Source organism: Ammodytes marinus (genome assembly GCF_949987685.1).
Source record: "Ammodytes marinus genome assembly, chromosome: 2".
Lineage (NCBI taxonomy): Eukaryota > Metazoa > Chordata > Actinopteri > Uranoscopiformes > Ammodytidae > Ammodytes > Ammodytes marinus.
In genome coordinates this window covers 20,289,247-20,314,705 of record NC_137231.1, presented here as the reverse complement: position 1 = coordinate 20,314,705, position 25,459 = coordinate 20,289,247, and the positions used below count along the sequence as shown (strand labels likewise).

Here is a 25,459-nt window from a genome sequence, read left to right as displayed (position 1 = left end):
CTATTGATCTTGAAAATTTCAGTCAAGATGTACTGTGACTGTTGAAAGCAGAAAGTCCGTTTATAACTTTACTTTTGCTTTGAGGGCTTGAAAACATATGCAGTTCATGTGTGTATATTTTGTTGATTTACAAGAAAAACATTTAACCAAAAAAAAAATCATCGCTACATTTGATCTTTGGTACGTTTTCAGAAAAAACTGAAGGATTACATTTATATTTTTGGTTTACAAAATCCTAATTCTATTTTAATTTTAGGCCAAAATAAATAATTAAAATGTATACAAAATAATCTAGAACATTTAGAATCATGTATTAGTTAGTTAAAAGCAAAGTTCTATTTGAATTGCTTTATTTCTCCCTTTACCCCTCCCTCCTTTCTCACAAAAATAGTAAATAAGGTGATGAAATGAAGAAAAATAAATAAATAGAAATACAATGCAAAATAATACAGTATATCAAATCTACATTCCCACACTAATACTAATGGTTTGTTACTGTAAAAGCATGAGAAGCTGAAGTTTTGAGATGTTTTTTTGTAAGGCAGCAACAAAAAAAGAATTGGTCGGAAATAAACAGTTTATAATATATTTTTTTAAAGCAACCCCCAACTTTAGTATTGATCTTTTTATCCCCTCTTAATCAACTTACATTTATAGAAAGTGACACATTGAAATACAATTGTGATAGTGGACACAGAAAGCTGCGGCACAAGACGTCACAGCTGACCACACAGATGCACACACGCACATGCACGCACGCACGCACACACACACACACACACACACACACACACACACACACACACACACACACACACACACACAACAAACTTGTGTGCAGATCTCCACACTCAGAAAACAAACTATTGTGCTCTCACTCTCATTCTTTTTCTCCCTCAAGGCCTTTTTCAGTCCTCATATGAGTCACCAAAGCAAACACGCCAGCCGGTTTACACTCACACACACACATCCTCACATACAAACTCTCAGTTTCTCCCCCTAAATCAAAGCCTGTCATCAGCACTAGAGCCTGATATGAGGCCTGGGACAGAGGAAACGAACGATGTCAACCGGTGTTATAATTCAGCAGAACCCATCACATGAGAGTTTGCTGGCTTAAGCTTATGCCTTGAAGAGGTCTAGTCAAAAGTTTTGTGACCGTGTTTCGTATTCATTCCCTGTATGTGTGTGTGTGTTATCCCGAATTTTGCTTTCCTGTCTATGTTGAGACCCATGCTCCAACTTGTCTCAGGTGTTATTTTTCTTCATCTTACAAGCATTGCAGAGCTGATGAAAGACAACAAGCATGTGCTCGCACACACATATGCAAAAACACATTTTCTCATTTACAGTAAGTCAAGTAGGTCACACCAGTAATCAGAGAACAATACATTAATAAGATGAAATTACAGTGTTAGAATCATGAAAAACAGCACTTGTAGAATAACGCACTGAAAAGCACTTATTTGCAAACCCCCTCAATGTGCCTAGACGATTAGGTTTATTTACAAGCATTGTTGTCTATCATTAACTTGGATATTTGTTATCCTATATTTTATAGTCAGCTGAGAGCAGTTATTTCAGATGACATCATATAAACAGACCTTAATAGTTGATAAAAGCAATCTGTTATAATTTTCTTAAGTCAAGCTTCAGTTCAATATTCACTGTGTCATTGTGTTAAGAAATGCAATGTCTTCAGTGAAGTACTGCTTTACTTGTCCATTGCCTCACAATGCCTGTGTGAGTCCTTTTCATACAGATTCATAGTTAATACTCTGACATAGTGTTATTCTTTTTGGCCATACACAAGTCATTAGGTTTGTTGTCTCTCTGATGTGATTGTTCAATGTTAGGCCTTGCACACTACCTTATTTTGTTGCACTACCTATTTTTGTATTTGAATGTTTATCCGTATGTGAGAAAAAGTGAACATTGATGTGTGATTTTTCTGTAATGGGGTGAGGCTCGCAGTCTGACTCATGCCAACCCACCTCACTGAATGCCGTTTCTGCATTTTTAATTAAAACAATTATGTTGTATGGAAACATTTTAATATCCAGAATTTCCTCTCTCAGGACCGTCTTCAGTGATCAGCAACGACGATGATTCTGCCTCACCCCTCCACCACGTCTCCAACGGCAGCAACACCCCTTCCTCTGAGATGGGCCCTGACGCGGTCATCATCGGCATGACCAAAATCCCGGTGATTGAGAACCCACAGTACTTCCGGAGCACAAACAGCCTGCTCAAAACCGACACGTGTAAGTCAAGATCTCATCAAGCTTTTGATGTGTACCGAATGAGCTATACTGTACGTTTATTTGTCCATTATGAGCCATACAAATGGAGTACAAACAAGTAACCATGGCACCATCTTTCCTGATGTCATGGCAATGACCTTGGAGCTGCTGAGGATAAGCTGTCAAATCTGAGTGAAAAGTGGGAAATAGAAAGTCGATTTATATGCAAGTCTGTTTCTGTCTCTGTGTGTGTGTGTGTGTGTGTGTGTGTGTGTGTGTGTGTGTGTGTGTGTGTGTGTGTGTGTGCGCGTGCGCGTGTGTGTGCGTGCGTGCGTGCGTGTGTGCGTGTGTGTGTGTGTGTGTGTGTGTGTGTGTGTGTGTGTGTGTGTGTGTGTGTGTGCAAGCCCAGTATATGTTATGCACAAATCCATTCATACATTCCAGACTTTCCATGTGAGACTCACTCATACAGTATAGCGGAAGGTACAATCGTGAGTCTGCGAGCCAACCCTGTGCAGCTCCAAGTATTCTTTGCTGAGGGTGACCGTAATGTCCGTGCACAGCAGGTACACACAGCAAATTCAACAAAGCCAGACACAGAAGGACAAGGAGAAAGTGGTCAACAAGAAAGGGAAGCACAAAGAGATAAACAGAAATAGAAGAGAAACATGAGAAGAGCTGAAGAGAGAGAGCGACAGTAAAATAGACAGACAGAAAGCAGATGAGGATATTGACCTGGTCCATCAACATGACATTATGATTATTGGCAAGTAATAAAAGCTTCTCCTTGCTTTGGCCTTGTGTTGCAGTAAATTATGGAACCGCATGTGTGTGTGTTTGTGTGTGTGTGTGTGTGTGTGTGTGTGTGTGTGTGTGTGTGTGTGTGTGTGTGTGTGTGTGTGTGTGTGTGTTTGTGTGGGTGTGTGTGTGTGTGTGTGTGTGTGTGTGTTGAGGGCAAGGTTGAGGATCTATAACGATGGGTGATTGGGTGGGATAACCTCTTCAGCTCTGCGATATAACCGAAAGATGAACTGGATTTACAGCCCAAAGACAAGAATGAAAGCACTGACGATCAATGGAAGTCAATAACGCTGTGCACAGTGTTTGTGTGTGTGTGTGTGTGTGGGTGTGTGTGGGCCTGCGTGTGTGTTTGTGTGTGTGTGTGTCTGCTCTAGCTTGTGTTTTTTAATATATTACAGCCATTACAACTATTACTCTGCGTGCTTCTTTGACTCCAAGACAGGCAGCATAAATACTGAGAGTATCTGACCGATTATTTGGCACTCTGCCTTTTCAGAACCGTACAATAGCCTTTGATGGAGACAGTTTGGCAAAGTGGCTCCAGGTTGCATGCCAAGAACTGAACTCTATTTAAACAGTGGCCGTAACCAGCTTATGTCCTTTGGTAATGAATACAGGAAACAGTGGCGGGGGGTACACGTTTTTACTTAAAAGATGGCACAGACTTCTTTGCAGCAATAAAGCAACAATTACTCTGCAGAGATGATGGATGCATGTGTAATTGGTGGAAGATGTGTTGCAATGCTTCAGCTAACCACTTGTGTGAAACAAACCATTGCACTTGCATATGTGGTCACTACTGTGTTTATGTTTCCCTAATCGTACATATACTACAGTATAAACACACATAGCATGCATGTCAAGAAACTGAAGCAGGGTGGTGAGGATTTTAGTAATACTGGGACACAAATCCAATTCCCACCAAAAACCCGACAGACACCCTCCAAAAAGTGTTTAATTTTAATTTTAATAATACTTGGCCTGGGCTGTTTAGAGGAAGCAGTTATTCTGAGGAATTTCCTCAAGAATAACATTCTCAGATCAGTTGGTCTCATTCACAAACCTAAGCGCATGAAAAAATCTGTGTCTAAACCTATTTGTTCGTACGTACTCGTACGAACAGAACTGCCTCTGAACATGTCTACGTTCAAATGATGAAGTCCTGGCTGTATTAGAAAAAGCACACATTTTAACTAAATGCATAGCATATTAAAACGCATTCACTAAACACAGCTTTAATAGAGATCAGTAGCCTATAGAACCAATAAATTACCAACGCATATTCTTTATGGGAGTTAAATATAAACACAATGAGTCTCAAAATAGTGGAGTTAACTTTTCACATATATTGTATGTGCAGGTTTTTCATTGTAGCCTACAAAATAGAAACTCATTGTTTTTCAGAATCAGAATTGTGTGTGTGTGTGTGTGTGTGTGTGTGTGTGTGTGTGTGTGTGTGTGTGTGTGTGTGCGCGCGCTTGTGTGCACGTGTGTGTGTGTGTGTGTGTGTGTGTGTGTGTGTGTGTGTGTGTGTGTGTGTGCTAAAACTTAAAAAGAGAAAAAACTTGACCTTCATGCCTCTCAATAGTAGCTACAGCCCTGAACAGAAGGACAGGTTTTTTTATTCCTTCATCTTTGTTGTTACACCTTCCTCTTGGCTTTGTGCACAGTATCTCTAAATGTTTCCATGGTTTCCATCCCAGCGGATCTTTTGGCCTTTTGTGTGTTGTTGATGTATCTAGGGAATGAGGATTAACATTGTTATGGAAATGTTATTCCTAAATCAATAAAAACAGTTTTTCACCACCGTCAGACAATCCATTAAAATGTAAGAAAATCAGCCAAAATAAGGAGCAGCTGTCATTATGAAGGACCTGTTGTCACATTCTACCTCTGCAGAGTACATTAGAGTCAGACAGGCTCTGATAAGTGTTGTAGTTTTAGAATATTTTACTTACAATTTCTGAAGAAGTTATTTAAAATGTTTCGATCATTTTATTTTCCTGAAGTAGCTAGTTCATACTAGCACCTATCATCAACAGAAAAACCAAATGGCTACTAGGAAAACTCCATTTGTTCTGTTTATGAAACATTGAATATGTCAACACCGTCAGATGTTAAAAAAAAATTATATTCATATACATTTTGAAAAAAAAATGTTTTTCTGTCTGTCTTGGTGAATATTTGTGATCACTATACATCTCATGGGTCTAGCATAAATTGAGGGAAAATTAATTTATGTTTTTGGTGTCTGACGGTGTTGACACATGGAATGGCAAGCTAAAAAGCCCATGTTGATAAAAAGGACAAAAGCTGGGAGGTTGTGTCAAAGCTTAGCTCAGTAGCTTAGTATATGTTGTTACATGATACATACATGTAATTTAATTTGCCTAAACGTAGGGTTTGTATTTTTCAACATTGCACTGTTTTGTCCCACTTCTCAAGAATCACTGAGAAACTAAGGCAAAGATAAACTAAATAAATTGTTAAATGTATTAAAACTGCATAAGCGGAATGGACTGGGGTCAAAATGACCCCAATACATTTGTATTTTTAAAAAGAAGGAATTAGAATATAATCAGAAGACAATAATATTTAGTAATGTGCAACAGATAGATTGACAAAGTCATGAACAATTTGAATGATAGAATAAAATACCAGTGAGGTTAATACCAGTGAGGATGAGGGTTAAGGAGGAAAGGTGTGAGAGCAAGGGGGAACAGAGGACAGGGGAATAAAACAGATGGAAAAAAGTGGGTGAGGAGGGGGTTGATGGGAAATATTATCCATTTAGATGTTAATGTTGTAAGCACTGTCATGGGAAAAGAGATGGGAAAAAAGAGTGATGGAGCAACAGTACGGAGGAAGAACACGTGTGGATGTTAATGTTTGCAGAATGCTGATTAAAAAGTGATAGGTCTAGCAGCTGAGGGAAACGACAATAGGGAGTAATAAATGGTGGAACACAGGGATGCTAAATAAGGAGAGTGAGAGTAAGATGACCAGACTGGATGGAGCGATGCTAAATGAGGGAAGATGAGCGGGTGTGATGAGCAGGGAAAATGGGAACTAATTAAGGAAAACATCAAGAGAGAATAATAGTGTAACGTTTGATAGATGGGCAATAACATTTGTGTAGATCTTAATTAATGATGCTGATTGAGGAGAAGAGGGTTGATATGTAGCACCGCACATACATATAGAGACAGTTTGATAATGAAGGCGGACTGGAAGGACTGTAAACGTGAAAAAGGCCTCTTGAAAGAAGAATTCATGAGCAATTTGAAGACATTTTGAAAGTTCTTTATTGCTGTGCGCACCTATATTATATGAATGACATCAATGACAAATTATAAATTTTACAATAAAGAGTCAACACATTTAAAAAAATAAAACAGAATGTGAGGCCAACACCAAATCTTTTTGCCAGAAAAGAAAAAAAAAACAGGGGAAGCATTGGTCTGCATGCATCAGCTTATTTATTAGCCTACTATTTTAGGTCATCAGAGGTCATCACTTACAACATCTCACTGGAGCATCAACCGCTGACAACATCTGGTGGCTCTGTGCTGAAGGAAGTCGAGGACTTCAAGTATCTGGGCTCAACTCAACCGAGCAGGACCTAAAGGTGAGGAAGGCACTCGCATGGAGGGCCCTGAACGGAATGACCTGTGTTTGGAACTCTAACCTCCCCGTCAAATCAAACTCAGCTTCTTCTATGCAACGGTAGAGTCTGTACTCCTCTACTGCAGCGAATGCTGGTCCCTGAAGCCAACCTTGCAGAAGTCTCTAGACGGGTGCTACAGCAGGATGCTGCGTGCAGTACTTAACATCAGCAAGAGTACTCATGTTACCAACAGTATCCTGTATGAAGGAATACCAAGGGTTAGCGAGAAAGTAGCTTCTAGAAGAATGAGACTGGCGGGACACTGCCAAAGACACCAAGAGCTGCCAGCCAGCAAATTGGTACTATGGGAACCAAATCATGGTCATCGGTCTCGAGGACGCCCTACACTATCATACGTGGATATACTCAAGAAGGATGCAGGAGCGCAAAGTACCAATGAACTGGCCAGATGTATGGAGAATCGGGATGACTGGAAGCAACGATGGAGGGCTCGTCTGAGGACGACCTAGAGAGACTATTTTAGGGTGTTTAGTGGAAGTGGTGCGAGGCAGTTTTCATGTATGAACACTTATTACACTACTGAAGTAGGAAATGATGCCTTGTGGTTATTAGCTTGTTAAATGCTGGGTAGTTGCCTTGTAGGAATGTGGGTTTATTATGTGCTGCTGCTGCACGGGGAATTGTGGCTTCAATGGAATCTCTGACCTGCTAAGACGATCATTTCATGAGGGAGATGGTGAATATAAAGCTCTGGAAAAAAATTAAGAGACCAGTCTGGATTTTTCTTAAATCTTCATCTCTACATTTCTTAATGGAAATGCTCTAAATGGCAATATTTCTGGGGGAATTTGGTAAAAATGTTGTCAGCAGTTTATTGAATAAAACCAAAATGTCCATTCTAAAGCATATGCATATTCTACATACTGCATAGCCTAATGTTTAATTAGCCTCAGCAAAATGAAACATAATGTAATTTATGTTTTTGTATCAACACCATGAGGAAATGTTTCCACAAACGTTGGTGCCTTATTTTAAAATCACATCTTACCGAAAATATCTGCAAATTGTTGAGTGACCACAAATTTAATTTGTTTTCCTCACAATATCCGCTCTTGGAACACAATATCCTTTCCTTACAATTATAGCTTGGTGTGTTTTATACTCTTAAAGGCTTAGGAAGAGATTGTCATTTGTGTTTATTACTGGAACAAAAAAGTCATCTGTGACTTGAAGAAGAAGAAATGCAGAGATTACACATACTGTATACTGGCCAGAGTACTGACTGAGGGCAGTTACTACAGGAGCTTGGCCATATGGAAATGGCCATATCTACCAACAAAATGTCTTCTCATACCGTTCTTATATAAATATGAAAAATAGCAACTCTATTACCGAATCAAAAGGGATATTTTTAATTTACAAATAACAAGTGCAAAGTCATTAACTCAACTGAAATTAAGCTTCAGTTTCAGCTAGCTGTGTGTATCGCTCAAGCTAGCTACCATTTGATACAGAAATGTGTTTGTTGTTGATGAAAATACACATTTCTATCAAATCATATTTTTTCATGCAATAAGACATTTTTTGGAAAAGTCAGATACTGCTTATAACTAAATTTTGACTCATGCTGTTTATGATCAACGTACTGATGCTCACACACTCACACACACACACACACACACACACACACACACACACACACACACACACACACACACACTGCATAGTAGGTGTATTCTCCATCATAATCTTACATTGATAATTAGTTGCCTTTACTTATCTGATGCAGACCAGAAGCTTTTCTTCGCTCTCTCCCTCTTTCTCTCTCAGACGCTACATTATTGGGTTATGGTGGACCTCGGTAGCTTACAGTGTAAATCGATGCTGCTTCTGAGAGTCTAGCTGGGCTTTAATGTGATATTCTGAGTGGACAGCTTTTCTTCAAATGTGCCTCTTAATCACATCATAGATAAATCTCAGCTCTCTGTGTCCTCTCTCCCTATGTGTGTGTGTGTGTGTGTGCGTGTGTGTGTGTGTGTGTGTGTGTGTGTGTGTGTGTGTGTGTGTGTGTGTGTGTGTGTGTGTGTGTGTGTGTGTGTGTGTGTGTGTGTGTGTGTGTGTCAGTGATTACGTGCATGAAACAGACTGAGAGAGACTTTTATATATATACATCACAGTAAAACAAGCTAGTATATGCCAAAACTGTGGGTTTGCCTATTTACTGTTGCATTCATATGACATACAGTATAAAGATAACATGAAATATTTTTGCAACAGAAAAAATAACCTCAAACATTCACTGCTGCAATGACTCTCCCTCTGCTTTTACTTGAGTCATAAAAAAGAAAGGGGTTGTACATGGATAATAAACTGTGCATCATTTAAAAGGGATGACTCTAGTTTATATAATGTCCCAGCTCCCAACATAAGATACCTTCTTTATGTGACCTCATGTGAACACACTATTTCTAAACCACCCTTTAAAGTGGATTTCTCCTCCTCTTTTCAACAGTTGTCCAGCACATTAAGAGACACAACATCGTGCTGAAGAGAGAGCTGGGAGAGGGAGCCTTTGGAAAAGTCTTCCTCGCCGAATGTTACAACCTCTCACCTAGCCAGGAGAAGATATTGGTCGCTGTCAAGGTAATCTGAAGCCCTAATGTTTCACTGCAAGCGCACATTTCAAAAGATTGTATACATTTCTACTGTGCAAAAATACCTTAATTGAACAACACACAAACTCTATTTTACCATGTATATCCTAAAACAAAGACCAGACATAAAGGGGAAGAATTATTCTTTTGTAAAAAGTAACTGATATACAACCCAGACGATATCTTAATTCATGATGAGTCTATAGCTTTTAAAATGAGATTTTCTGAAAATCCCTGCTCCTACAGGATGATTGGTGACTCCCAAATAACACCTATAACGTGAAGATTATTTCAGTCTTTGCCTTTTCTACTTTGAAACCGGATCTGGTACCTGAAATACATTTGAAATATTGAACAGTGTACAGCGTGATAGTATAATTAGCCCGATACATCTAAATGAAAGCTGTGCATTATGTGGACTCTACGTTTTAGCATGTCCTTGTCTCCATTTCCTCCCTTAGTGTTAGAGAAGTCACTCCTTTTTAACAGCTTTCTCTTGAAGCAGAAAGGTGTAATTACACTCAAACCGCTGACTTCCTGGGTCAAATTGAACGGTTTCCTAGGGAGCATCCTCCCATCGCATCCATCTCTCCATCATGGATGCTCTCTCTCTCTCTCTCTCTCTCTCTCTCTCCTGGTCTGCGGTGAAACAGGATCTGATTGACGGAGAGCGTCTCATTAACAATACATGGACAGTCAAGGACCCCTTCTTCTGTCCTCCTTTACTTCCTCTGTGTTCCACGCCTCACCTCTAACTCCCAGCCGATAGTACCTCTTCCTCTCTATCTGCTGCAGTTCTTCATCCTGTTACTTTTCTCTTCTCAAATTCTCCACCTTTGCCTCTCTTCTCAATCGCTCCATTTCTTCGTCCAGCTTAGTAAAATATGCACCTGAAAATCCTAGGGAAGCCGTGGTTCCTGGTTGTAGAACGAGATCATGTGTGTTGCTAATCGCATGTCAAATCTAGTAAAGCACATAATCAGCACACAACGTACACAAGAAAATGTAATTCCATTTCTCAAACTGCATGTCGGCATGGCATAGATACAGTAGGTGAATCATTCAATCATTTGAGTCACTTCATTGATTTAACACTTTCGATTCAAAATTGTTTTTTTACTCCTCTCAATTAGCTAATGCACCACCTGCTTATAGTCCACTCTTCATGCTCCGCTCGTCCTCCTCTCTCCAGTTGTCTTTTCCTCTCCCTTGTTGCTGCATCAACAAAGAAAAAGATGTGATGACAGCTTGTGGAAACAGATTTGTTTTTCAAATAAATGATGACATTGCCTTCACTCCTTGCTTAAAGAGCTGGTTCACTAAAAATAACAAAAGAACATAAAGGGACCATGTTTTTTTAGTTGAATGTACTTGAGTTCACATGATAACTGTTTGTAGTTGCCATTGATGAATTCTTTTTTAAAGCTAGAAGAAACATAAACAAAATACTTTACATTTCCATTGTTGTGTGACAGAGTTAGACCAAGTTCCTTAGGCATGTCTCTCTTCATTCTCAGATAGGCATGGTATCAAAAGGGCAGATTGCACGTTGATTCCTCAAAATGCCTCTATCCCACTAGCTTCTGTAACTCTGTAATTTCGCAATTTATGATTGATGTCATGTAATTGGTTACTCAAGAAACACAAAGTGTGTCTTTTTCATGATTTGGTTGTGCTGACCCTTTAAAGTGTCTGCAACTCAACCTCTGCAGCAGACTTTTGTTGATGCCCAGTGTGAATTGAGGACCCAAACTAATTCATTAGTGTAAAATAAAAACCATATTATCTTAGACGGGACACTGCAACTTGAGATCTTTAAAACGGATTTTGGCATTTCGATACTTACATTTGACTTTCTGGACATTCACGTAACATTTAGATGAAAATATATTATTATGAAGGACTACATTATGTGCCACTGAATCCTCATCATCCTGTCTCAGCTTTTAAACATGAAGAGACATTTCGAGCTGTTCAACATTATAGAAAAAACATGCAGTGATTGGTATTTCGAGGTGTATTATTCCTTTAAATACCCCCCTCCCTCATGAGTACTAATGCTGCACTTTGTCATGCATGCTATATTATAGAAACATGTTCTGCCCTGTACACCACATTACAATAACCTACACTCACTAATAGATCTTAATGGTCCAGCTTTTTAGGGTCAGCTATCAATCAGCCAGTCAGCCATAATACAGAAGCCTGTTTTACTGTGACCGTGTATTATACACTGGGGCACCATCGATCACAGGCACACATGCAGGTACATGCGCATATACGTACACTCCTGCATGTCATCAATCACTTTCAATACTTTTGTCTTCACACATGTAAATGTGAGTGACTATATTCCTGAGCCAGAGGTTGTTGATTGCTTTTTATTTGTCCGGGGACCTGAGTTTGCACAGGCTGGATGACTAGCAGCACAATATGATGGAGTTCAGAGACTGTGATAGTTCATGTAGATGCTTCTGGCACGCAGGCTCTTTCGTAACTTTCCTGAATTCCACATTAATCCGGTTTGCTCAAACAGCGATTAATATCCGTTACGGTGGTTATTTGATACATTGAATGCTTCAGTTAGCTGATTGAGCCCAGTGGTGCAGTGCATGTTTGCCAGGAATTACTTTATCTTTCCTTCTTTTGTTGCTTTAATCAAATGTTGTATCCCAGATCTCATTTCACCATAAGTACACAGTGTACGATAGTATGTGTAAAGTGTCAGTTGTAGATTTACTGTATTCAGGCTTCATCAGTAAAATGATAAAATCTAGTAATGCTATGTAAGCATTAAGTGGCGCTTTTAATACATGTTAAGGTACTTAGTTGTAAATAGTTTAATCAATAGTTAAATAATCATTTGCTGATGGTTATAAAAAAAAACTTAAGTGTATGCTTTCACTGTCATCATAGGGAATGCAACCTATCAGCAGACCCAGATTTATGCCCCAGATCACATTTCAAACTGAGATTGTCGCATAGGCTTTGATACAGTATCCATACTGTAATAATGTGCAACAGATGTAGCATCATTGTGTAGTATCACATTACAGCCAGTAATGTAAATGACTGAGCCTCTGTTTTATGACACGTGATTGGTTAAATATGGTTAAGTGGAGTTGCGGCCCGTCTCATTTTCTGGTATCTCAGCGTTCTAGCTGAAAGGTCACAGGTCAGTTCCTTCTTCCAGAGCTTTCTTCGTGACTTCTTCTTGTCCTTTAAACCTATTTCTGTAATGGTAGATTATATCTGCATTGTTAGAACACAGGCAGACACACACACACACACACACACACACACACACACACACACACACACACACACACACACAAGGTGGAAAGGGAACGTATATCCATGTCATGTACTGTAGGAAGACAATCAATTATTCAAGAGGAATTTTCTATATTTTCCCTCTTTTGAGGTAAAATGAATTGAAGCCACGTATCACTTTCATTTCCTGCAACTCTCTCTCTACCTCTATCACTCTCTGTCTTTCACACACACACATCCCTTTGGTCTCTGTCACAGATGCTTCTGTTACACATTCTCCCTCACAGGTTTCCTAAATCACGGTGGGGAGAGGAAAAATGAGCTTCAAAAGGAACCAGAGAATATAATGGACGTAAACAGTGTTGTACTTTGTAATGGCGTACATTAATATAAAACGTCTCAAACAGTGTTGCTTTTTTTTCTTCTTTTCTTCTGTGGACATCCGCCAAATGAATTGGAACAGACTGGGTGCACTGTTGAAATGACTAATTGGGAACAGTGTATGTGGCATAATGTGTGTGAGTTTTTCATTCAGCGGTTAATTGAAATGTCACTTCTGTGTGTGCAGACACTCAAAGAGGCCAGTGAAAATGCCAGGAAGGACTTCCACCGCGAGGCTGAGCTGCTGACCAACCTCCAACATGAACACATTGTCACATTCTACGGAGTCTGCGTGGAGAGCGACCCTCTCATCATGGTGTTTGAGTACATGAAACATGGAGACCTCAACAAGTTCCTCAGGCATGCATGGCTCTGTTTCTTCATCACATCAAAATGTCATCAAAATGGCAACTGATTTGCTGAATAAATTAACATTTGTCTGAAAACGTTGTCATGAAAGCAAAGGGATCACTAGACAAATTATTTCAAAGTTTCTGAAAACAATCAAGTTAAGGGGGCAGATGGTATTTCACATGGTTGATAGAAGTCTGCACAGTTAACAAAACCTCACAGGGAACAACATGACTCCAACAACAACAACCAGGCTAATGATAATCCTCTACCTGTTCTGCTCACAGGGCTCACGGTCCGGACGCCGTACTGATGTCAGATGGTCTGACCACCCGGCAGGTGGAGCTGACCCAGTCTCAAATGCTGCACATTGCCCAGCAGATAGCATCTGGCATGGTCTACCTTGCATCACAGCATTTTGTGCACCGCGACCTGGCCACTAGGTTTGTCACACGCTCCGTTAACTGCACTCTGTGTTTATTTGTATTAGTCTCAATGACCAGTTATTATACAGGAACATTATTCACACCCTTTATTATGGATTACCTGCTAAGGTTTAAGTAGAGACACACTTCTGTGAGTATGCAAAAAAAACATCTCCATCCCAACCCGTACATCTTGTTGTTATTGTTCTGTACTTAGTTTGTGTTTGGTTGTCTCACAGGAACTGTCTGGTGGGTGAGAACCTGCTGGTAAAGATTGGAGACTTTGGCATGTCCAGAGACGTCTACAGCACTGACTACTACAGGGTAGGTGTATGTGTCGATATCTTTTCTGGCCCTTCTTTTAGCCTGCCTCCTCCCTGCTGCATGGGTCCCGCTCTGCTCCTCCCCTGCATGGGCATGACTGAAGGACACTGGCCGAGTTACAATAAGAAAGTGATAATAGCCCTTTTAGGAGCCAGTAAGGTGATTGGTTGTGAATTACAGGGTAGTGATATTATTTTTTTAATTAAGCAATATCTTTATTTTACTGTAAGGCTACTTTTAATCAGAATGCTGTTTTTTTAAAATAAAGTATGTTGCCTGCAAATACCTAATTTTCCCAATTAAAAAAATGCTTAATATAAAAATTGCTAAAATGATGACCCATTAAACAAAAAAGGGACCTTTTCTTCAAACTACGCATAGTTTTTATTTTTGTAAATTATTTTGAGCCTGATATAACCGCTCTCTCTCACACACACACACACACACACACACACACACACACACACACACACACACACACACACACACACACACACACACACGCCAGGACCCATCTCAGGGGCGGTGTATGATAGGCTACTATGCAAAAATCAAAGGGAGAGCAAATCCTAAAAATGTACATGGGTACAAAGTGTGTGTGTGTGTGCGTGTGTGTGTGTGTGTGTGTGTGTGTGTGTGTGTGTGTGTGTGTGTGTGTGTGTGTGTGTGTGTTTTGCTTCCGTGAAGCAATCTGTCACCTTTCTAACAGGCAGAAATATAATAAATCGTGCTGATTGATTGGTAGTGACTGTCCATTTTTCCTGCCGTTTCTTCCGTCCATTGTGACAAACTGACATGAGTGACAGTGACAGAGAACTGGGAGGATGAGGGAGATAGAGCAAAAGAGGGATGGAGGAAGGGAGGGAAGCAGCAGCCATTTGATTGGGCAAATAATCGCCATAACAACAACATTCAGAAAGAGACAAATTATAAGTAACTTGATGGGGGTATTATTCAGTAATGGGATTGATGTATGTAATTGTGTCTTTACTAAACATGATGCCACAATAGAGAGAGAGGAAAATTGAATTAAATTCAAAATGAACTGTACATATAAAAAAAGATATAGTTTAGTAGAAATATGTTAAAAAATTTAAAATTTCATGTAGGCTATATATATTTTTATATTTGTTTTATGAGCTTTACAAATACACTTTCACTAAATATTTCTATTTGTTGTCGTTTTACCGTTACTCGGTTTTCCCTCCAAGGAGGAAACGTTTCATGAACCCAGAGCTGAATCTCAATGTTAAAATGGTCACACACACAAGATCCACATGGCCGCAATCAATCTGTATTCCAAGCGCATGGAACATTGACTTTTCATTGGGCCTTTTTCTGAACGCTGTTGAGATTACATTTGGAATAACTAGTTGGTTATGGCATCAAATTAAAGCTGAAAGAAAGAAAGAAAGAAAGAAAGAAAGAAAGAAAGAAAGAAAGAAAGAAAGAAAGAAAGAAAGAAAGAAAGAAAGAAAGAAAGAAAGAAAGAAAGAAAGAAAGAAAGAAAGAAAGAAAGAAAGAAAGAAAGAAAGAAAGAAAAAGCTCTCTTCTATGCGGCTGTCTTTTGTACTATGTCTGTGTGACGACATACAACTACCCCCCCCCCCCCCCCCCATCATCCTCTTTCTTCCTTTCACCCCTCCGCAAAGCTAAGCGCCGAGGCTGTAGTCATGGCAACGGGAGAAGGCAGTGGTGAGTCTGGTGACGAGCCTCGAAGTTGTATCCAACGTTTCTCAGGAAGAAAAGTAATCAGGGAACTTCTGTTTAGTATGCTGAGGCAGTGCTCGGGAAAGAGAGAGGGGGTGAGAGGGAGAGAGCTGGAAGTGTGAGAGACCGAGGCAAACAGATGAAAGGGGAGTAAGACATGGAAAAAAAAGGGATGAAAAAAGGTAAAGGGTGATAGGAGGCCAGGAAGGGAGAGAAAAACAACACAAAAAATAAAATTTACAAAATGAGAAAATGGCAGCGATAGAGTGTTGAACGGAGCAGACACATGCTGAGGTGGAAGAGGAGGGGTATGCAGGCCTGTGTGCAGTGTTCAGGTTATAGTCGATATAACAAACAAAAGCATGAACAATTGACAGAAGAGGACAGATAGAGAGGTTGTCAGACGGGGAAGAAAAATGGCAGAGCAGAAGAGAGGTACAGCATGGTGGGAGACAGAACACAATGATCCAGTCATGTTTCAGCATCCAGGAGAGACAGAGAGGTGTGTCTGTGTGTGTGTGTGTGTGTGTGTCTGTGTGTGTGTGTGTGTGTGTGTGTGTGTGTGTGTGTGTGTGTGTGTGTGTGTGTGTGTGTGTGTGTGTGTGTGTGTGTGTGTGTGTGTGTGTGTGTGTGTGTGGTAGAGGCTGTCAGGACCCAGTCATGCTCTTGCGTCAGACAGGAACAAAGATGAGTCATAGAGGAATTGGAGCCCCTCCCCCCCCCACAGTGGGAATGTGTGTGTGTGTGTGTGTGTGTGTGTGTGTGTGTGTGTGTGTGTGTGTGTGTGTGTGTGTGTGTGTGTGTGTGTGTTTGCTTGCTTGCAAGGGAATAGAAATAGAAGCAGAGGCGTAGGACCAAAAGGGCTGTGGTGACGTCATTGGATCCCCTGTTACACAACCAACCTGAAGCTTCAGAAGGCAGACAGGATGCCACGATTCAAAACCATGAGCCTTTCCATGCAGGCTCTTCTCCGTGTGTTTGTTGAAGTGGGTGGATAGGTGTGAGTGTGTGTGTGTGGGGGGCGGGGGGGAGGGTGGATGGGTGGGTGGGTGTGTGGGGCTGGAGTTGGAGTTGGGTAGAACAACTGCACAAATACAGCACATTTGTTATATTTCTCCCTACACTGATTTTAATGACCAAATATGTTGAAATGAAAGGAAATTAAATGTCTGCTTGGGGTTTTTGAGGTTTGGAGCCTGGCTGTATTTTACGCTGCTTATAGAGGCTGTAGAAAAACACTTGCAACAAAGCAGAGCCAAAAAGTCTCTGCAGAGTCATTTGGCTCTGGCAGTTATTTATTTATTTCGTTTTTTTTAACAACCCATCTATGGGTCCCGAGCAGCACAGACAAACAGCCTCTTAATGGAGAAACCTGGAGAGGCTGGAGTAGGAGAGAGTGAACATGTGGACAGACAAACACCGCCGTCTATGGAAAGATATACATCAACACAAACATGATACTTTTGACGCATATTCAAATTTACCTTATGAGAATTTGCAAACCATTGTGTAAAAATAATTAATTCTTCTGATAAATATTTAAGATTTTTATCATCTCTAAATATAATTGTATTGTACCTTTAACATGATTATAATCATATACAGTATGTATACCACAACCACACATTGTTAAAGGTAGTCTGTGAGTTTTTAGCAAATCTAACCTTATTGCCTATTGCCTAAACGGGACCCTAAGTTGTATGTATTTTACGCATCAATTAATCGTTTTATTACACAAAAATACAAATAAATGTGTTAAATTTTCATCTACTATTACACGTATTGATTGAAGATGTTTTAGAGTAGGTTGAGGGAGAAGCTACTGGATCTTCTTAAAATGAAATTGGCTGTATTATATTATGGATTCATTCTAAATGATTACTTAAATGTAATATATAATCATAGTGTACCCCTTTTCATATAGCCTTTTTGGTAGTAAGTTACAACAACAGGATGCTAAAGAATAATTGGCAAATTACAGACCAGATTATGGTTTGTGTGTGATTTTGTTGTGTCCCTACTCCCTACCCAAAAATTACCTTCACAGTATTTCAATGCTCTGACAATGGCATGAAAAGTGCGCGTGCCTTTTTTTCTTGGTCACTCAAATCCAACAAAAAGACTGAATGTAACAATGCCAGCAATGGCTTTGGAACTGTGCCAGTAGTAGTTGCTACTAGCAACAGGCTGTTCAACTGAAGCCGACTGCTGCTTACTATAAAAACACTCATATCTAAATGGAATAGCACAGTCTTTGTTCATCACAACGGGATATCTTGGTGTCATATAGGGCGATATAAGAATAATATAATAGATAGATAAGATTTTTTTTTTATATATGTATATTTTCTTTGTCAACCATTTTACTGTTTCTGAGATCAAGCTAATTTCTACAGCTTGGAAATTACAAAATAACACAGACACACATAACTGCATTCTTGGAAAGAGTTTTTGTTTCCATGGCAATACAGAGGGCAATTAAGGTAGGGTTCCTGTTTGACAAAGAGTAGGCGGAGTTAGTCTCATAAGCCCCTCCTACACCACATCCCATAATGCTTTCTTTTTAAAGCCGCTCCTGTTGCTATGGATACCACAGCCTCCTGAAGGTCACTACAGAGACCCCACAGCCTTCCTCTGCTTTATTTTGTTGGCTTCTCTTTAATTTTAATGGTTTCCTGGAACACTCAGGGCAATGTCTATAGCTGAAATAATGCATATTTATAAGACAGAGAGGGAGAGAGACAGACAAGCGGGCTTAGAGACGGTGAGGGGAAGGTGAGAATGGGAGAGAAAGAGAGAGAAAGGGGACAGTCAAGAAAACAAAACTGGCAACTACTGACAGCCAAGAGAAAACAGAAAAAGAGCTGATGATAGAGAGATATGCCATTAATAGGCCTACTTCAGAGTGTCTCTTTGCTCCACTGTCAACATGAATTTCTCAACATGTGATGCCCCCTCTCCTGCTGCTCTTTTATTATTTCTTTTTTCTTGCTTTCCCTTTTAATTTTGCCTTGTTAGGGGCTTTCTTGAAAAAAGGGCCACCCTTCTCTTTTCACCTACTGCCCTTCAAAGCACACTGTCAGTAGACGGTTAACAAACATTTAAAACATTTAAATGTAGCTTGGCAGTTCAGGGGGCCATATATTAATATTTCAGACCATCCGGGGAAATGATCTGCAATGATGAATAAAACAAAAAGACTAATGCGTACCATCAGTGAATAAATACAATCATAAACTTTAGAACAGAATGAAAAATGGCTGTGTCTGGAATCCCTTTCACTATCCATCTAATAATCATTATCTATTTACTATATAATGAGTTATATTTATGTAAGCAGGACATTGCCGTTGCATCATAAGCTATGATGTGACTTTTTTTAAAGACAACTTCTGCTTTGTTAATGTAGACGTGACTTTGTTTTATATCTGTGCCATAGATCGTATATAAACAAGGTCTGTGCATATATGGAGAAATGTGTGGTTCAGAGTTAGTATAAGTGGGACATAAGTGGGACCTACCAAATTATGCTAACCTTTATTAGGCCTACTTATTTTGTGTAATGCTGTTGGCTGAACAATTGTAACTAATTTGAGGTGGATTCGTATTTTAAATAATAATCTTCCCAGTCACATCATTTTGAAGCATTTTGAGAATCTTATCTATATTGTCTACCATTACCATTTTTAATCAAACGGACCTTAGCAAGCTAGGCTAATGTTAGCTTTGTCGGTTGATTCATAACCCAGTTTACAGTAAGTTGCCAGTTTGTGATGGTAAATATCTAAATAACTAATTGGTCCATAAAAAAACAGCTTGTGTGGTGCAACCTGTTCTCCACTTAGTAAATACATTGTTTGCGTTTTGTAGTGTCTGTCCTGTATTATGTAAACTATTTGTTTTCTGTTGTATTCTGAATTATCTTTCTTGCATTGTTACCTTTGTGCTACGCTGTTGTGGCAATGCGGTGCATCAGTCCTCAAGGCCGTGCCAATAAAGCACATTTGAATTTGACGGAAGACAGAGAGAGGATAAGAAAAAGTGATCAAAACAGCAGCAAGTGGCATTACAGCGAGGAGGGCCGGGTTATGAGTAGTAAGAGCTGAAGAGATGGAGGCAGATATGTTTCCCCAGGCGTACCAGTGAACCTGATGGCTATCTATGTGACAGTGCACATTTTATTACTCCATTAAATAACCCACTGACTAACAAAGAAACAAACCAAGTGTGAATGCCAAGCCATTAATAACAGGCATAAACCTCAGAAAATGGATTGCGCTATCTGTGTGGAGCAATGGAGCGCAGATGGGTCGGTAGATTCATGTTGGGAGGAGAAGTGAGGGGGAGGCGCAGTATCAGGGAGAACAACATCAGTAGCCTACTCAGGGTTGGGATTCATTCACTTTATCTTTGAGCAGGTTTGGGTTAAAAAATAAATTAAAAGCAACAGAGGAATAGTTTGTTGTTATTGGCCGGATGCCTACAAATGAATATGAAAATCATTACAGCTTTTATCCAAACTTTACACTGTAATCTCATGTTAGTGTGTGGCATGTGACAGTAAGGCTCAAACACCGGAAGGTTCTTCACACTCTAACCACAGCCCAGTGGATTAGCCTGCATTCAGTCTGCAGTCAAAGTAAGGGCTGCCGCTCCCTATACGCAGAGTACGCAGACTGCGTAGGGCACCAAGTTCCTGGGGGGGCACCCCAAAAAAAAAAAAATGATATTTTTTTTTTTTTTTTTTTTTTTTTTTTTAATTAAAAAGGAAAAAGAGATGGTCCGGGGGCCCCCCAAAATAGTTTTTTTTAAAAAGTTCATGATAATCATTACATTACAAAAAATATATAAATTAGTTATGAACAGGCCCATCGTTGTTTTTTCTTAATTGTGTAACCTATCCAGGGGTGGATTACTGCACAGGCACACCGGGCACAGGCCCAGGGGCCCAAGGGCTCAGGGGGGCCCTCAGCCAGAGATACTGATAGTAACTTTTCATGTTCCATAGTCAAAGAGCTCAGACACTGATGTCAATAACAGGGTCCAAAAAGGAATAGCCTAAATATAAGTACTCATTAAAATGTAACAAGATATAAATCATCATGGGCCCCTCAACTAGTAGGGGAGAAATACAAAAGCAAGTTAAAAACAACAGCATTAGTAGCTCTGTCTAAGGGGGTTGAAGCCCCCCTCACACATACACAAATAAGCTTTATATGTGTGAATTCTAAATTGTTCATATCCACCCTTTATCTGTTGAAATGGGCCCCTCCATCATAGAACATGGGTCTGCAGACCAATCTACTGTTTTTACAGTTGCAGAGTAAAGAGTGCTGCCTGTTTAAGAAAAATCTGAAAAATAATGTTCCTTCTGCATCTCAGGATTTGATATCTCTCTAGCCTCTAAAATATCCTCTCAAAGTGCACCAGATTGATAGCCTGGCTCCGCCCGCCTACCTACTTCCGCCCAAATTTCATTTTCCCTTCAGTAGTCAGTCTGGCGTATTAGTGAGATTCTTCCGAACAGATTTCTAAGTATCCAATCAGCAAACAGAGGAAGTGGCTGAGAACGATGAGGGTCGAAGTCGCGCTCCAGTTTCAGTTGAATGCTGCGTTCCCTTACGCTCGGAACTCGGACATTTCCGACTTGGTAGTTCCGAGTTCCGACCTGTCTGTGTTCCAGTGCATCTGCTCGGGAAAGTATGGACGCCTAAAACCTTTCTCATCCAAATAACTAAACGTTAGGCTCTAACAAGTTACCGTTGCCAGGTACCGGTAGATCCATAGACTACAATATGTAGTGAAGTCGGAAATTTCCGAGTTCCCTGAACGCACCGTCAGAAGCCGGCTCACGACCAAACGTTATGTGATTGGTTGGCAGATCCAGAGTGGCACTGAGCAGATCCAATAGTTTTAAACTTCAACAGACACCCGCCTCCAAGTGAGTGAACGTTTGCCAATTACAGCACTTCCAGACCTTCTGTACAAATGAAATGAAGTACGATGGTCTGGTAGCGCCAGGCTACCAGATTGATGCATTTTACTTTAAAAAGGTAAAAAAAATTCTGGGGGGGCATACCCCCGGACCACCCAACAAGGTACAGGGTCCCTCCAACAATACCCCAAAATCCTGTGGGAAACACTGACTTCCTTAATATGTTTTTGCCATTAATTGTATGTATCCGTGTAGAAAATTCAGTGTACCTGACTGGATAGGGACAAGTGGGGGGCCCTTTAAGAGTGTGTGCCCAGGGGCCCATTATCTCATAATCTGTCTATGATCCTATCACTCAATTCCTTTGCAAAGGCAGTTAGTAGGATACTAGGCAACTTTTTTCTTTTTTCACAAGTTAAGCTGTTCTTTCTGTTAGTAAATGCTGTTCGCAAAAACTCATCACTACAGCAAATGTGCCAAAAAGCAGTCGCAGAGATCTTGCAAGGGCAAAAAAAATTTGCTCACGCCCTACGGACGCGAGCTTCTTGGTGTTTTTTTTTTTTTTGGGGGAGTGGGGGGGCATCACTGACAATTTCAGCTTAGGGCACCCAAAAGCTTAGCAGCGGCCCTGACAAAGTCTGTGAGAGTCTCCACAGGAATGAACTGTCGGTCATGAACAGCACAAACAGCAAATGAATACGACAATCAAATGGGCTCCAAAGGCTCAGTTCACATCGGCGCTTAATGAAATTATCAAATATACCTCTGGCAGTGCCTCTCAGTTCCTGTGTGGGATTAGCTCTGTTCATTTCTAGATTCTGAGGAATCGCTCACACATTTTATAGCAAACATTTGTTTATCTAATCCAGCAACTTTGTTTATTTGTTAGATCAGTTGTCTCATTCCGTACAATTTTTTTTTGACATTCCTCTAATTAGTTAAGCTTGTTCCATGGGAGCTGAAGGAGTATAGAACAATGCTTTCTCACCAGTGTCCCCTTCACTTGAATGAAAGTACGCACTAATCAGCAGTTAGGTGTGCTACAGTCACGGAGATGATGCAATTTACCGTGCCAAACCATCAAATTTTGCCGACATATAAACAACTCATGCAGCAGTTTTAGAGGAGGGAAATGTTTGCAGCACTGCTTTAATCTGTAGGCCTATTGAAATTCCTTGAGTGAAGCCTTGTGAGGAAGAGGAAAAGTGGCGTGACTGTGGACTTCAACTGCACAATGTAGTGGAATAGCATAGAAATTTATAGAAAGGGATAGAACTAACTACTATAATATAGAGTATGTATAAATCTGTATACATCTTAATTCATCAATATGTCCAGGGAACACTATACTGACTTTATACTCTCTTTCTGTGTGTTGTGTTCACAGGTCGGAGGTCACACCATGCTGCCGATCCGCTGGATGCCCCCTGAAAGCATCATGTACAGAAAGTTCACCACCGAGAGCGACGTTTGGAGTCTCGGAGTTGTTCTCTGGGAGATCTTCACCTACGGAAAACAGCCTTGGTACCAGCTGTCCAATAATGAGGTACATGTGAAGCACAGATGCGTATTACAAATTTGACTGGTTTTATTCCACCTCTAAAACGAATTATTTAAGCCAATAGTGCAACACACTGTAACTTAATGTAAATGTTACCATGGAAGAACATTCAGCTTAATAAGTGATGGCATAGGTACACACCATGTGAATCTAATATATACCGTAGTATATAGAGCCAAGGCGAAATATGTTGTTTATCATTTCATCGTGTCTTGAATGAATTGCGAGGTATGAGACACAGATCTGAGGCGCTCGGAGCAACCATATGTGCTTCGCATCTCGATTGGAAATACATTTTTCAAGCCCCGTCTTTCAAAAGGGTTTTGCATAAATTCCCTGTTGCCTATAAGTGTTTATTTTATATTCAGGACTCATACAGCCAATAGAATGTAGATTTCCATTCATATTAAACCTAACAAATGTTTTGGCATTATGTATATTTTGGATATCTGTATATCGATATTTTTAAACCTGTCCCTTCATAGATAATTTATATTTACTCGAGTAAACAATTGTCTGATTCGTCTGAATAATGAATAGCTCTTACATGTTGGGACTCGGGGTCTTGACCTAGTTTCCGGGAAACAAAGACGCATCAGAGCGCTTCTTCAACCCTTCACCTTAACCTTAACCTCAACAACCCCACAACGACCTCAACTCTGGTTACAGCTTTCCAACCGTTTCAGCAGTTCCACTTTCTCCTCCTGACCCAGTCAGGTTTCATCCAGAAGTATAACCTTTGGCCCTTTCCACTGACTTCTTTTCCCGTTGACATCAATTCAAATCTCTCTCGATTTCAAAGTCCACTCACCTCCGACCTCATATATCTTTTACACAGGACAGGACATTTTGACCCAAACTGAGATACGCTTTATTCATCCACTCACACAAAATGGATGAGGAGTAGGTCATTGATTGATGAGCAAATTGATGACACTCTAACAAAATTGATTTGTACTAGTTAAGAGCTATTAAATGATAATCTTTAGGTATGGCATTTTGCTCTCAAATTTAGATCAATGGCAATTTGGAAGACACACAAACTGTTTTTCTGAAGCTAATAGATACCACTGTATTTGTATTTATTCCACGCACACAGCAGGGTTTATTTAATAGTTGAGGAAATTATAAAAAGCTTAATTATATGACAGGCTGGGGGCGCTCGTGGCGCAGTGGGTAAGAGCCCCCCCCCCCCGGGCCCGGGCCCTGAAGCAGATCCGGGTTCGAATCCCGCCCTGGTCAGTTCTCTGTATGTTGCCCTCTTTGCCCCATTTCAACTCTGTCTCTAAAAGTCTGTCTAATAAAGCACAAATGCCAAAAAAATATGATATATATATATATAATGGTATAGATATTTTCTAAAACTCGGCCAAGGAGCGATAGAGTCCTTGTGCTGAAAACGTATGCGAGCAGCTCTTTGGGTTTCAAAGTGTCCTGTCCTTGATCCACAAATTCTCATCCTCAAGAAAGATTTAAGGCTGGAATCTGTATTGTTTTTGAAGTTCTGTGCCAAAGCACTACATTTCCTCTTACACTGCTATTGAGAGATTGGATTGGTTTTCGTCTGGTTGTCTACTCCGCTCTCTCGTTTAACTTAATAATGAATTAAAATAAATTATCCACGGTGAGCCACTGCTGGGGGGGCGGGGTTGGGGGTTTAAAGAAACTTCAGCTATAGCGGATGCTCCATCGCCTTCAGACTCAACTGATGAGGATGTTCCTTTTGGTTTGGTTTGTTTTGTTCATTAAACTTGATGTCTGTGGTTCTTCCTGTGCAGGTGATAGAGTGTATAACCCAGGGCAGGGTGCTGCAGCGCCCCAGGACCTGCCCCAAAGAAGTCTACGACCTGATGCTGGGCTGCTGGCAGAGGGAGCCGCACATGAGACTCAACATCAAAGAAATCCACTGTCTGCTACTCAACCTGGCCAAGGCCTCGCCGGTTTACCTGGACATACTGGGCTGAGCACAGGAAAAGGAAGGACGGAGGAGGGATCTGGATGTCTCTGTGTGTTTGTTTGTGTGTTTGTGTTTGTTTGGTTGAGTTCATTTGAGGTTGCATGAGTGTGAGTGTTTGGGTGAGACACCTGTGAAAGAAGTGGTGTGCGATACTCCTGCAGGTGTGTGTGTGTGTGTGTGTGTGTGTGTGTGTGTGTGTGTGTGTGTGTGTGTGTG

At 40.4% G+C, this 25,459-nt stretch overlaps 1 protein-coding gene across 1 annotated transcript in view; it reads left to right on the top strand.

The window, feature by feature from the left end:
* Nucleotides 1-25,250, top strand: part of ntrk2a (neurotrophic tyrosine kinase, receptor, type 2a) — a gene marked incomplete at both ends in the record, with an annotated part of 75,599 nt that extends 50,349 nt beyond the window's left edge. The window contains 7 exons of the mRNA XM_080035231.1: nucleotides 2,079-2,264; nucleotides 9,185-9,315; nucleotides 13,168-13,340; nucleotides 13,619-13,774; nucleotides 13,996-14,080; nucleotides 23,113-23,271; nucleotides 25,065-25,250. Coding sequence (XP_079891357.1) covers nucleotides 2,079-2,264; nucleotides 9,185-9,315; nucleotides 13,168-13,340; nucleotides 13,619-13,774; nucleotides 13,996-14,080; nucleotides 23,113-23,271; nucleotides 25,065-25,250 — 1,076 coding nt within the window. The remainder of the gene's footprint in view (nucleotides 1-2,078; nucleotides 2,265-9,184; nucleotides 9,316-13,167; nucleotides 13,341-13,618; nucleotides 13,775-13,995; nucleotides 14,081-23,112; nucleotides 23,272-25,064) is intronic.
* Between the last annotated feature and the right edge of the window lie 209 nt (nucleotides 25,251-25,459).